This window comes from Onychomys torridus, chromosome 16, assembly GCF_903995425.1.
Source record: "Onychomys torridus chromosome 16, mOncTor1.1, whole genome shotgun sequence".
Lineage (NCBI taxonomy): Eukaryota > Metazoa > Chordata > Mammalia > Rodentia > Cricetidae > Onychomys > Onychomys torridus.
This window is the reverse complement of record NC_050458.1, coordinates 31,664,646-31,679,525: the sequence shown is the minus strand read 5'-3', so window position 1 is coordinate 31,679,525 and position 14,880 is coordinate 31,664,646. Positions and strand designations below refer to the sequence as shown.

General features: G+C 39.6%; 1 protein-coding gene across 1 annotated transcript in view; it reads left to right on the top strand.

Annotated features, from left to right (window-relative positions):
* Nucleotides 1–1,751: 1,751 nt before the first annotated feature.
* Nucleotides 1,752–14,880, top strand: part of Hhla1 (HERV-H LTR-associating 1) — a 30,443-nt gene continuing 17,314 nt past the window's right edge. Inside the window, exons 1-6 of the mRNA XM_036208385.1 lie at nucleotides 1,752–1,830; nucleotides 2,853–2,912; nucleotides 6,030–6,089; nucleotides 6,857–6,937; nucleotides 11,229–11,312; nucleotides 11,409–11,492. Coding sequence (XP_036064278.1) covers nucleotides 1,752–1,830; nucleotides 2,853–2,912; nucleotides 6,030–6,089; nucleotides 6,857–6,937; nucleotides 11,229–11,312; nucleotides 11,409–11,492 — 448 coding nt within the window. The remainder of the gene's footprint in view (nucleotides 1,831–2,852; nucleotides 2,913–6,029; nucleotides 6,090–6,856; nucleotides 6,938–11,228; nucleotides 11,313–11,408; nucleotides 11,493–14,880) is intronic.

Genomic DNA, 14,880 nt, shown 5'->3' with positions numbered 1-14,880 from the left:
AACTGTGCCATAAGTCTCATTAGTTTCTTTGGGTTGAGGGAAGGTCCAGTTAGATCCAGGTTACAAAGCTCAACTCAGGAGTCAAATAGAGTGCATCTGACTTAGACATATGTTCCCTATCCGATATTCTAAACTATTCTATAGTAGCCTAGGTGTGCAAAAGGAAGGCTAGAGAAGCAGAAGTGATCAGTACTACTACCATGAGTTCAAGTCCAGCCCATCTATTGTGTAAAGTGTGAAATTCTTTTAAGAACCCTCTGCCTCTCCAAATCAGGCTTTCTTGAGTACTGACTGGGCAACACTAAAATAATATTCATTGTTTGTCTCAAACTCATTTTAACTGTACTTCCTTGGTTTTCACTTGCTAGTAATTCTGCTCTCTTTCTTCCTAACATAGAATTGATTCAGCAATGGAGACTAATGGAAACCTAAACTAAAGGAAAATTAACTTTTTCCTCTATGAGCAAAATCAGCAGAAATTGTGGTCTTAAAGAAATAAAGTTTAACACATTTACCTTTAGTAGAACAACATTGTTGACATGATGATCAGTGATCAACAGAATGTGTGCAGCTGTTATATAGCTACAGACAGTGACTTTTCCTGATGTGATGCTTGTATATGCTCATCATCTTGGTGGCTCTGCAGTTGTGCTAATGCAGAAGAGGAAGGAGAGAGGGCAACGAGCAAAAGGTAATGGGATGAGAAAGAGTTAAGATCCATAGGCACCCATTCTAGCCCTAGGAGCTGGATTTTTTGATCCTTTATACTCTATGTAATCTTCAGAATGAACTTTCAACTGTTCATCTTATATACAAAGGTCATCATGGCACAGTAGTATTGCCATTATGATCTAAGTCCTGGAGGAAAGAATCCTTACCTTAGTTCACCATGTGTTTATTGCCTACCCATCGTTCCCACGCCCCCAAGCTGGAGGGAATGCTGATCAGTTCTAGCTTCACTGAGAGAAAACATACATCAGTGTTCTGTGTGATATGTGTCCCACAGAAGGTGCTTAATATGTTTTTGTCATTATTATTGGTTTATTATGTTCTACATTAGCTTTCATGCTACAGAATAAACTCCCCAAGACAGCTATCACAGATGCCACAGAGTTGGGCAAATTGTAATAGTCACCTATATCCATAATTATAGCACTTAATATAAATAGTAACATTAACAGTAATGTTTTGTCTTTAGAGGCTATGTCTCATCTCAGAACTACATGACTGCCCCTAGAATATGCATGCAAACCTCCCCCAAATTACCAGATGCACTGTAGTTACACAGACTAGGTACATGACTTAGACACAGATTCTAGCTAAAATTAAACATGTCACTTTCTGCCAAAGCATACAAAGGGTGGTACCTAACCCATCATCTATCCCCTACTACTACCACAGCCAAGAAGTCCACAGCTAACAGGTTACCAGGTAGAAAGCTACAAGATGATAGAGAGTCCACTAAATACGGTTCTTCAGTAACTTTGTGGGCCAGAGCTCCCTCTTCTACTGTTCATAATCAAATATGGAGGTCAACAAAAAATGAATTGTTTCAAAATTAAGCTAAAGAAATCATGGTGTCCCTTTGTTATCTCAACACAACCTAAACCTTTCCTGATGAGATTCTATACTAATAACTTCCCCAGCACTGCTTACAGAATGTATTATTCTACATCAGAGTGCTTAACAAGCAAGTCTGGCTTCCTCTAAGTGCTTGATGTTTTGCTACCAGGTGGACAAAGCCTTCCAGCATGACGAGCTTCTGGCTACATGGTCCTCCAGTGAGGCTGTGCATGGGCCTTGCCTGTATCCTCTCTCTCTGGAATACAGGTGGGCTGTTCACTTCCTCGTGTCTGTTCTGTGTATTAGAGAAGGATATTATTGTGCTTTAAGAATCCCAGCAACAATATTTCAATGCAGAATCTTAAGTGTTTTGGTCAAAATGGCAGTCATGGTGTGTATTTTCCCCCCTGGCTTTTTGTGCTCCAGTGTCACAGAAGGCTCTGCCCTCTACAAACCTGTTTACATCACCATCCTTTGTTTGCTCTCCCACCAGGGAAGCATTCTGAATTAGCTCACTAATTCCCCTGTTGTTCCGTTCTCCACTTCTCAGCCCACGTGATCTGTGTATATATAGGCGATGACATCACTTGATTGTATTCCTCCATGATCCCCATCCTTATTCCTTACAAAAGATTCAGTGATGTCTTCTTTTTGTTTGAATAGCATTCCAAATCCTTTATGTGCTCCACATGACATTGCCCACTTCATCTTCCCCAGCTCCCATAAATGCTCACCTCCTTTTTTTTTTTTTTTATGCTCCAACACCTTGACCTTCAGCCAGCTCTTTAGAGAGATGCTCACAGGTAATGTAGCACTGGGGCACATGCTATTCTCTGCACATAGAACAGCCCTCAGCCACTTAGGTCCTACCCAGATACCATTCATCCTCATATCTCAGTTCACCATGCCCTCCCAGGGAAGACTTCCATGTTGCTGAGATGTGATCAGGCTCCCTGTCAACTACATTCACATTTCCATCAAAGCACTGTTTGTAATTATTTCCCTATACGCTGCTGAATTCCCTTCTTTCATATCTGCCTCCCTGACACACACAATGGCTATCAGATTCTGATGCTGAATAACAGTCTTAATCATGTTTATTTTCAGTAAACGTGATGACTAATGAATAAATGAACAAAACACATGGGGGATTTTAAAGAAATCACATCACAGTTCTAGATGGCAGTTCCCTCACGTGGGAAAACAGGTCACTCGGACTAAATCATGTCTGATGCTCTGTCTGCTTTGTCACTTCTCTGGTACAACCTTTTCTTTCTTTTTAATTGTAGTGTCTGGTCTCAAAGGCGAAGGCAAGAAAGATAAGGGAGTGGCTTTCCTACCTACAACAGGTAAATGGGTGGTTGTGCCTCCCCAGCTCACTCAACTCTAGCAGATTCCAGAGCTCTCTGGATCTTTTCTTCTGGGGATCCTACTAAATTCACGCAGACTGTGGTATTTCATCAGAGGATGAGATGTTATAATGGAAACATTGCTGTTTGCCATCATCACCTTTGAAATAGCTCACACATCTTTACATTTCCTGATTTACATGGTGTGAAATTGGCATACCTATGAAAAGCACCTTGTAAAACACCCCCACAGAGTAGCCAGAGATGCACATGCATTCTGAATTTAAAAAATAAGCAGGATAACTTAATCAATATTCATTCAGGCTTTTATGGGGGATGGAAGTTTCTGTTTATTTTCTAATTTTTACTTTTAAAGAGAGCATCCAATGCTTCAAAAGGCAAATGATACAACATGTGCATACATTTAAAATGTTTCCACAAGAACCAGTTCTCTTTCTCCAAAGCCACCAGCTGTACCAATACATTGCATAGGAGTGTGATAATTTTTCAAAAATAGTCACTCTGAGCCTCCAACTTTCTCCCTTTTAATAGAGAATAATTCCAACACAAAAAGAAATCAGGAAGACTAAAGGTGATAACATACTAGGTGTTGTCTGGTCTTTGTTTCTTTCAGGCGGTTCAGTTGCTCTCTGCTTCTGCCAGTGAGGTGGGCTTTTCTGAAAATTACCCTTAGTAGTCTTTACTGTTTATATGCTCTTAGAGAGGGAAAAGCTTAGTGAATCTGGTCAGTGAAAGGGACTTCCTAAAGCTATTTTGAGTTGTTTACTTTCTGTCTTAATGAACTCATCTGTAGGATGGAATGCTTTAATCTAGGAGGAGACTGCTAACAGAGGAGTGGGAGATGGAAATGGAAGGAGTTAGGAGAAGGGTGTGTATGTGTGAAAATACGGTATATGCATGTATGAAATTCTCGAATTAATAAAAATGTTATAGTAAAAAAAAATCAACCAGCACAATGTCAAAAGGAAAAAAAGAAAGAAGGGAAGGAGGGAGGGAGGAATGAAAGTAGGAAAGAAAGAAGAAAGAGGGGAAGGAAGGGAGGAAAGAAGGAAGGAATGAACAAAGGAACGAAGGAAGGAATGAAGGAATGAAGGAACGAAGGAAGATGTTTGGTCAGAGATTTCCTCAAACAGAAATTTGTATAGAGGAGGCTTTGGGAGCATCATAGGAGATGGGATAGAAAGAATGTCAGAGTTGGGCAATGGGGAGGCTGGCCATGAAATGCTGTTTTATAGGTATGATGTGGCTGTGCACCGATGATGTCATAACTATTGCATTTGCCTTCATAAGGCCCACACCAGAGTAAGCCAGTAAATATTCAGTCATAGCTGGGGGAGGGCCTCATGGGACCTGACCAGGATAGCTGAAATGACTCAGGTAACACAATCCCATCCTAACTTTCTTTTGTGCCTGCCTGGTCACTTCTGAGCCTACTACCTCCAAGAGCCACATACACCTTGGCAACCCTTCTGGGACTGTCCATGACCTTGACCATGGTCCAAACATAGTATGTAGTATCTGGAAAATACTGATGAGCTATACAAAGAAAGCAGAAGTTACTAGGCTGTCCCAAATCCCTCACTAGTGCAATCCTCTCTTTGAACACTGATGTTATTAATTATGTATTTGTCTTTTAAAATCCTGTGCCTGAGCTTGGGTACCACGAGACTTTTCTGAAGCATGAGCCTGCTCTTGGTCTGGTCATTAATAAACGGACTAACAACTTTAATTGGCTTAATTAGCAGCATGTTTATCAATAACTATCTCATATGGATCATTTCATAACTAATGGCAGTTGAGACGTGCTGAAAGAGAGGAAGTCATTCTCTTCAGTGGAAGTTGCCCATGCTCCATGCTTTACTGAGTAACCCTGGTTAAACCCAGTGGGTCACAAAACAAAATGGAAAGACATGAAAGACTTGGCAGCCAGCATAAGGGGAAGGGGTGGGAGGAGGCTAAGAGAGAATTATGAGTATGACCAGGACATATTATATACATGCATGAAACTGTCTAAAAACACATTTTTAAAATACTATAAAGAAATTGATGTCATATTACATCTTGTTACTATAGTGAAATATGAATTGAGATGAAAATCATTACAAAGTTGTCTTACTGAAGATCTCATCTGCTTGTGTTTTGGGTTTATGCTGACTCTGCCTATTGTGGGACTTGGAGATGACATTTAAATTCTCAGGGTCTTTGTCTCTCCATCCTTCTAAAGCAGTGATGGCAAGATGATCTTTAAGGATGTCACATACTGTGTGAGAAGGTGCCCTAGGGTACTATTTCACTGATGGAATCTCTTGTTTCAGTGCCTGGAAACAAAGGCCTCAAGAAGGAGAAATATGGATCCTTCCTTTACACAGCAGGTATGGAGGCCAGCCCTACAGTCATGACTAACTCAGGAGCACTGGGCACATATTTCAGACTCTATACCTTTATTCTTTTGCATTTCTTTCTTAATTTACTATTAAGCAATTTACTGTTGCTTACAGTGATAGCAACAGGTGTGGTGTGATTACCCATCCTCTAATTCAAAGTGACTAGTCCTCCAGCACAGTCCCTACCTCAAGGAGGCATTTTCCTACCCTCTGGCCAGGTTAGTACCCTGTTATAGATGCTTCCAACACTAACTGCCATTGCTCACGAGTCTCCCCCTTCCAAAGTCGCAGTCAAGAAGCCTCATGAAGCCAGAAGCTCATAAGCAAGTGGCCTGATGTTTATGGAGTTCCATCACACTGCAGTTCTAGGAAGTGAGTTCTCAGCCCTTTACCCCATGGCCTTGTGCAAAGTCAAACCAGTTGCTCTCTCCAAAGCCCAGTTTCCTGACTCAGTTAATGAGTTAAGTAGACTAGATAATGCATTATAGGTATTTTATTTATGAGTATAGTTCTCTAGACCATAGCCAGGTAACAGATGAGAACTAAAATTGAATTAGGTGAGCAAGTGCAGGAAGATCCAGGCTCTTCCTTCCTGGGGAATCTCTCAGTTATGTTACTCTATTGAGCTTAAGATTCACCTTAAGCCTTCTCCATATCCCTGGGACTGGCAATAGAGAATTACAACACATCATGAAAACTTTTCTTTTCCCAGAGTCTGTCTTCAAGGGAGAAGAGAAGATGGTAAAAGGGGTAGAGGTTCTTGCAACCACGGGTGAGTCTTCCACTTACCTTGCTATGGAAATCTAGACTGCTAAGCAATTTTTTCCATTTCTCTAAAAGAATTCTCAATCAACACAACAGGGGTAACAGCATCTAAGCATGAGGTAAAAATTGGAAACAGTGATTTTAATACTATAAAGAGGACTACCCACCACTCTGTAAGCCTGATCCACTAATGTTTCCATGTACTCAAGTAACAACTAGGAGAAGGGAATATTTCCACTGGCAGCCTCTTTCCATATGGTCATACACACCAATACCTAGGGGATTTTGTTGTTCCATACTGATGTCTGGGTCATATCCAAGTTCTATTAAATCTGCATTTCTGAGGATAAAGCCCATACATTGGAATTGTGGAACTTTAAAATTTAATAATATTTTAGTAGATGCCAGTAGCCTGCCAGGCTTGGGTCCACATATAAATCAGTGCAGTTTCCAAATTCAGAGGTGCTGAGAACACTCGTGATGGCCTGGAACCTCCAACTGTGGATGAGAGGTAGTCTGTTAATTCCTGTTCTCTCCAAACACAGAGATAAAACAGTCACTGGAAACAAGTGCTATGTGAGTCATGGTACGTGTCCTTGACTGTCACCTACTGAGCTCCTGGCATGAATTGCTGCTTACCTCTGAGCTCCTGTGTCTGGCACTTGGTTTGTGTTCGGTGTGTGCCTGAAGAAGTTCCGATCTAATTTTGGAAATAAAAAACTGTTTCTGTTGCAGAGAAAAATCCCACCAGAGATGTTTTTGAATCTCTTTCAGAACTCCCAGCAAGGTCAGTTGATCTGTCTGCACTCAACCTGACAGAGCTTGTGAATGGGATGCTCAGTAGAGCTTTAAAAGGTAACTACTCATTCCAGTGCTGTTTGGATCAGAACTTCTCTTGCACTGGCTTAGTTCTAGTCTGTCGATGACTACTCTATCTTAGTGTCTCCATGTTCAAAATGGAGGAGCATGTGGTTCTGCTTCATGACATGATGGCAATGAATACATCAGCATAAAGCAGGAGGTCTGGGAGCATTCTGAAATCAAACTGCATAGCCAGCATGATGAATGTGCAAGGCTGTCATTTGCAATCACAACTGTATGACCCTAAGAAAAAATATTCATCAATATAGCTTAGTACATATTGTTTTAAGACAAAAGGAGTTCTGAGGCTTACATTATTGCTCTAATTAGCCTTCTTTTTATTTTATTTTAGATCCTAGTAAAATAACTTATAGGCAGTAGGTATTTAATGATTAGAGATCCACAAATTTATTATAACAAGAATCAAAGGATAGATATCTAAAAGATTCAAAATGGCAGTAGAGCATGAAAGATATCTGGTGTATCCTTACTTCCTTTATTATTTATATTCAGCTTTACTCTTACTTGGTAAATGTTTATGGACCACCTACCACATACCAGATTATCACTATCCTAAATTTTGGATGTAAAACAAGGAACAAACCAGATCAAAGCCCTTGCCCTGGGCATCCATATTCTGGTGGAAGGAGAGGAAAAAGAATGCATTAAACAGAATTCTTAAGCAATAAAGAGAATTCATAGGCAATAAGTACTGTGCAGAGTAAAGGGCTAGAGAATGCCAATTCAACATTGAAGGCTATGTGAATAGCATTTCCTAGGGCTACACAATATGTACAAGTAAAAGTTACTTGGGGCACTTACTAAAACAACTCAAGATTCTGGATAGTCACATTCCCAGGCCTCTATAACATTGAGATTATCAACTTCTCTTGTTTTTATGTTTCTAAGTGTGTGGAAATTTGTTGCAACAACTTGGAGAAATTACTACATCCAAGCTGCTCATTTAGAGACTGCTGGAGTTTCCAAGTAGACCAGACAGTCAAGTGGCAACTATTATAGTAGGTTTTATGTGGTTTAATTTTATCATTTTTATTTTTTTAATTTATTTTTCAAAATTAAAATATAATTGCATTACATTGTTTGTCCTGTCCTTTTCTTCCTTCCAATGCACACCTACTACCCTTTCTCAGATTCACAGCCTCCATTTCTTTCATTGCTGTTAGATACATATGTATATACTCCTAAACATATAAATATAGCCTGTTCAGTCCAAATAATGTTACTTATGATTTCAGGGTTTACCATTTGGTATTGTAAAACCAATTTGTGGACTCTTCCCTGGGGAAGACTCTTTCTCCTACTCTCAGCATTCCTTATTTGCCTGTAGGTTTTTGTTTAGGGTCAAGGCCCTCTGAGATTCCCCAACTCATCATGTTTACTGGTGTTGTCCTTGTTCAGATCTTGTTGAGGAAGCCATTTTGATGAGACTTCATGGGCATAGCTTCTTCAACAGTTCTAGGAGACAACATCTCACAGCAAACTTCCTATTTTTCTGCCTCGTACAGTCTTTCCACCCCCTCTTCCTCTACAATCCCTAAGCGTTAGGTGTAGAGTTGGGTTCTAGATTTATCAGTTGGGGATGAGAAATACAGAGTCATTTATTCTGCGCATTTTGATTAGTTGTGGTTTTCTGTAAGGATCTCTGTCTGTTACAATAAGACATTTCTTTGATGAGACCTATACTTACTTGTGAGTACAAAGATAAATGTTTAGAATTTAGTTTGTTATACTAGTTCAGTAAACTGGTGGTTGTAGATTCTCCTCCAAGATCCATGACTTTACTAGCCATGCATAATTACATAGGTTTCTAATGCCAAGTGTGATTTCCTTCTTGTTTGGCAGAACTTATATCCAGTTAAAGCTATTAGTTACCACCAAGTTATGCATACTGCTTTTGTACTTTTTGGGCTATTGTGCCATGCTGGCTATTATTTTAGTTCATATTAATTTTTTCTTTATTTATATTTATTTTTATCATGCATTTGTTGTATTTCTTATAAAATACTGTTTTTCTTTTCTTCTTCACTTTTTGTTTGTTTGTTCTTATTTTTGAGACAGAGTTTCTCTGTGTAGCATCCCTGGCTGTCCTGAAACTTGCTTTGTAGACCAGGCTGACTTCAAACTCACAGAGATCTGCCTGCCTCTGACTCTCAAGTGCTAGGACTAATGGCATTTTCCATCATACCCAGCTTCTTCACTTTTTCTCATTTTCTTTTATGTTTTATCTTGTTTTCATTAATGTTTTAAATAGTATATAAAACAATATGTTTATTATGATGTTTTATTTTTATTAAAACATTATAATTAAAATATATCACTTTTCTCCCTTTCCTTTTCTTCCTCCAACCTATATCTGCCCCTCACTTCCTCTGGAACTGATGGTCTTTTTTCTTTGATCGTTATGTTACAGATACATAGATACATAGATGATAGACAACTTGCTGAGTCAATATATTGTGGCTTGTGTGTACATGATTTCAGGGATGACTTTGTATTGGATAATCAACTAGGGGCCTCACCCCTTAGGTTAATTCTCCCTCTCTCCATCTCTCACTCTCTCAGGAATTATTAGTTGCCTATAGTTCTTTGTCTAGGTGCAAAACTCCAGGAGGTTTCCCCTCTCCTTCTTAGCATGTCTGTCGATATTGTTATTGTTCTTGTCCTGTTGAGGTAGTCATATTGTTGCTATTGTAGGTGTCACTTCCCTGTCATATCCAGGAGAGTCATCCTCACAGCAGACTTCCAGCTCCTCTGGCTCTTAGACTCTTCCTGCCTCCTCTTCTGCCATGTTCCCTGAGCCTTAGGTGCGGGAGTTTCATTGCAGATGTATCCATTGGTTCTAAGATCCATTCCAACCTATGGTCCTCCTTTGAAAGTTTCTTTATGGTTTTCTCCTTCCTTCCTAAGCAAACTGGCTTATATTTGCTGTAAATTGTTTTATTGATCTTAGCCATTCGGACTGTGGTGAGATGAAATCTCACAGTTGTTTCAGTTTTCATTTCCTTGCTAAAGATGATGAACACTCTTGAGTTATTTATTCTACATTTTTATTTCTTCTATTGATAACTCTCTGCTGAGACACACAGTTTATTATCTGATTGGGTTATTTGCTTTTGTTACTATTTGTTTTTCTTTTTAATTCTTCATATAGTCTCAGTATTAGCCCTCTGTAAGTAAGATACTTAGCTAACAAAGATTCTCTCCAAATCTGTATGTTTTTTCTTCCTTTGGTTGATTGTTTCCTTAGCTGTCCAGAGCTTTTATTATTATGAAGTCCCAGTTGTCAATTGTGTCCTTCATCACGGGGCAAATGGAGTCCTATCCAGAAAGGCCTTTGCTATGGCTATATCTAGTAGGGCACTGCCTATGCTTGCTTCTAACATTTTTAGTGTTTCAGGTTTTAAGTTGAGATCTTTGCCCCTCTTGGAGTTAATTTTTGTGCAAGGGTCTAATTTCATTCTTCTGCATGTGGATGTCCTGGTATTTCAGCACCATTTGTTGAAAATACTATCTTTTCTCAAGTGTTTGTTTTTAGCATCTTTGTCAAATATGTACTGGCTAATTGTATTTCAACTTGACACAAGCTAGGGTCATTTTGGAAGAGTAAACCTCAACTGAGGTTATGCCTTCACCAGATGTCTATGGGCAAGCCTGTGGTACATATTCTTGACTGATGATTGATGTGGAAGAGCCCAGCTCAGTGCAGGTGGTGCTGACCTTGGGCTGGTGGTAGTCTTGGGTGCTATACAAAAGCAGGCTGAGAAAGCTATGAGTGAGCAAGCCAGTAAGAAGCACTCCTCCATGCCTCTGCTTCAGTTTCTGCCTCCAGGCTGCTGCCTTGATTTCCTGCCCTGACTTCCCTGGATCCTGGACTACAAGCTGTAAGATGAAATAAACTCTTTCCTCTCCAAGTTACTTCTGGTCATGGTGTTTGATAAAGCAAAGGAACCCCAAAAAAGATATATCATGTGACCATAGTTGCATGTAATCTTGTTTGGGTCTTCTGTTGTGTTCCACTGGTCTAGTTGTCTGTTTGTGACATTTTTTTAATAAATATATCCTGTACCTTGGTCATATTCACTATTCCTCATGTATAATTTTTTGTTTGTTTTTCATGACAAATTTTTACTATCTAGCTTTGACTGGCTACAAATACAGAATCCTCTGCCCTCAGCCTCCCAGAGCTGAGATCACAGGCATTGCTAGTATTGATTTATTTAAGGTTATGTCATCAAGTATTTGTGCTTCTTTTTCTACTTAACAGACAGCAAGCAATTCTTCTCTGTGCTTAGCATCACTTCTTATAGTTCATTTGCCTTTCACAAGGTTTCTGTGGCCATCTATAACAGTAAGTAATAATGGTTCTCCTGTGGTAATGTGGTGGGTGAGGGGCTCAGGGCCAGCCAACGTGTTGTGGTACTGAGGAAATATTTTCTCATCACAGTTTCCAACCCAAAGACAGTTGACCCGGCCAAATTTCCTACCAGGTACTGCTACTGTTTGAGCAATCGGACCAATGACTTATCAGGTAGGTGGAGCCTGCCATACCATTGTAGCTTTTCCAATTTTGGTTTTACCATTTTTGGAGTATTTTTAAAACTTTCTTTTTATTTATTATTTGCGTCTTTCACATCATCTCCATATCATGTCTCCCAATCTCACCCATCTCCCTCCCCCAAAAACCTAAATAAATAAATAAATAAATAAATAAATAAATAAAAATAACATTTAAGAGAAGACAGGAAAATAAAAGTAAGAAAGCTTCTTGTCATGGAAGCTGCAGTGTGATATAATGAGTCGTGCAGTAAACCCCTTTATCCATAGATTTTTTTACATGCAGGCATTCATCCAAAATAACCATTAGTCTGTTTTGAGGCCTCTCATCTCTGCTACACCACAAACTCTGGGTAGTCAGTGGGACTCTTCCTGAACATCCTATTGCTGCCCTGTATCATGGAGATCTTACAACCATGGCTCCGTACACTAACACCTTCCCTGCCATGTTCCAGTAGATCACAGAGGGGGTGGATGTTGGGGTGGGTCAACACATAACTGTGGTTCTGGGCCTGCATAGTCGCAAGGTTGGTCAGCCCGCCAGCTCTCCCCTGTCTTAACCACCAGGGTAAGCTCTCCAGCATTGCCCTGGTTAGTTCAACTTTTACAGCATGAACAAGGGGCAGGGCCATTTCTCCTGCCTATATGTCCTCAGGGTCAGTTCTCCCACACCTTCAGGATCAGCTCTACTGTGTTGCTGAGGTGCAGTGCAGGGGCCACTTTAGTGCTGCAGCTGGTGGCAGGCAGGGACAGCTCTCCTGCACTTATGACCTCAGGGCCAGCTCTCTCACATGGCTCGTTGATAAGGGTGGGGGAGAGATACTCCCCCACCCATGCCACAATGAGACAGATGAGAAATGGGGACAGCTCTCCCATGCTCACAACTTCAAGGCTAGCTCACCCACACCTCCACCAACAGGGTTAGATCTTTTGTGCAGCCCAGGCAAGGTGAGGGCCAGTTCTAGGAGTATATTTTTTTCTCATACTAAGGTAACACAATGATATTTCATACACTTAATGGTGTGCACATTACCTTGTCTGTTTTTACCATAGAGAAGTCTCTGTTACACACAAATAGGTGCTCATTAACATTGCTTATGTGGCAAAGTCGTGGGAAAATATGAATATCCACCACCAGGAAACTTTGAAAAGTAGCCACATATAGTGCACAAATGAGTATGTATTGCCGGATGTTGTTGCTAAGAGGAAAACAACATTCCCAAGGATTTTCAGATGTGAAAAGAATTTTAAAATAGTATCCAGCATACAATGTTACCAATAATAACATAGGTATGTCTTGGACACAAGAAAGGCTATTATCTCTGATAAAAAAAGACTGGAGTGTTTTGAAATGGAAGAGAATTCATTAACATGGCTTTGCAATATTTGGAATTTATTACTTTCATAATCTAAAAGTACTACATGTTTCTTAAGTTTAAAACATCTGGAAAAACAGAAGTGAAGATTTCTCCCTTATCATTACCTCACTCAAGTAACAATTCTTTATTGAGAATCTATTATTACCCAAGCACTCTTCCTGGCCTGAGCAGACAGAGAGGACCCATTCTGTTCTAGTGGAACTTAGAGTCTGGGAACAGAAAGGAAATGAAGGCACTGCCAAGGCCTGGCAGTGGTTAGACCATAAGGACAATAACTCAGGAGCCCAGTGCTATAGGATGATTCTCCTGTGCAGAGGAGCAGCAAGGTTTGTACCATATCTGTAAAAGGACTCCTCTGGCTACTTGTTAAAATAGAGATTGCAAAAGAAGAAAGGACTTCCTCTCCTATTTCCTTTTTCTACTTAACTATTTAAGGTATTTTTACATTAATAAGTTTTGGAAATATTTGAAATAGCTATGTAATCTATAATTATAAAGACCTAAGTTCCTTCTAGCTCGCCTGCCTTCTATAAGTTGTTGTCTTTGTTCTCGGATGCAAGTTAGTTTACCACCACACTTGAGCCGTAAGACAAGAGTGAAAGGAATTGGAAAGGATACTCACTTGCTATACATTTACAGTATAGAAACTATTCACATCCCCTTGTACAGAATTTAGTGATAAGACTACACCCCTGAAAAGAAGGCTTGAAGATATAGTTGTGTTAAAACAACAACAAAAACTTGCCCTAACTAAAATTTAACATTCTCTTGCTAAAAATAACTTTTGGAGTGTGTATTTTTTTAAACTTACTTTCTAACTCTGTCCAGGTTTTGTTAAGATATTTTTCATATGTTGATCATATTATCCAGCCCCTGTCAACTCCTACCAAAATCTCCCCATCTCCCTACCCATCCAGCATCATGCTCTCTCTCTCACTCTCAAAAAAAAAAAAAAAAAAAAAGAAAGAAAAAGAAAATCAAACCAACCAATTAGAAAAAGGAAAAAAAAAACACCAAACCAAAATAAAAAGCACACAAAAACAAAAAGACATATAATTCATTTTTGTTGTTGTTGTTTTTGGCTAATTTTTTTCTGGGAATGGGATCTGCCCTGGAGTGTGGTTGATAGACCTAATAACACTCCACTGGAGAAAACTGTTTTTCCCTTTCCCAAAAGGTGATAATTGCAAATAGCTTCTTGGCTAGGGATGGGACTTTGTGTCTACATCCCCTTCTCAGTGGGTAGACCTCATCTAGTTTGACTCTGTGCAGGTCATTGCACAGTCTCTGAGAGTTCACATGTATCATTCCTGCTTTGCTCAGAAAAACATGGTTTCCTTGGTATGGTCCACCACCTCTGGCTCTTATGATCTTTATCAAAATAGATTCCCAAATGTCAAGAGGAGGGGTTTGAAAATGACATCCTATTTAGGGTTGAGTGCTCAAGCACATTGTCTAGTTGTCGGTCTCTGTGTTGATTCCCATCTACAACAAGAAGAAGCTTCTTTGAGGGTGTAATGATGTTCTGATCCTCCATCAGATGTATAGTTGGTAAGGATTTTTTCCTTTTAGAGTGTGTGTCTTAAAGTCCATTTTATTGCAGTATATAGAAATATGGCCAGTCCTTCAAATGGATGCACGATGTTCACTGAAAGACAGGGTGATGGTTTATTTACCTGTCTCTTTTTTCTGAAAAACTTTACTTTTATAAACAGTGCTGTGATGAGCACCTGTGCAGAATCACTTGAAGCACTAGCCCAATTACCTCTCTAGGATGAAGCCCTTGAAATGGAATTGTTGGCTGACAGGGAAACAAATCTTGTTGTGATTCAATTTGCTAAAACTTCTAGAAATCTTACAGGCATTTACCCTCTTGTCAGCAATGATCAGAGGGATGTTTGTTTCACAGCCTTGTTCACACTGAACATTAAAAGACAGTCTTAAATCATCACTAATTGAGTAGACAAAAAATTGTTCTTGTCT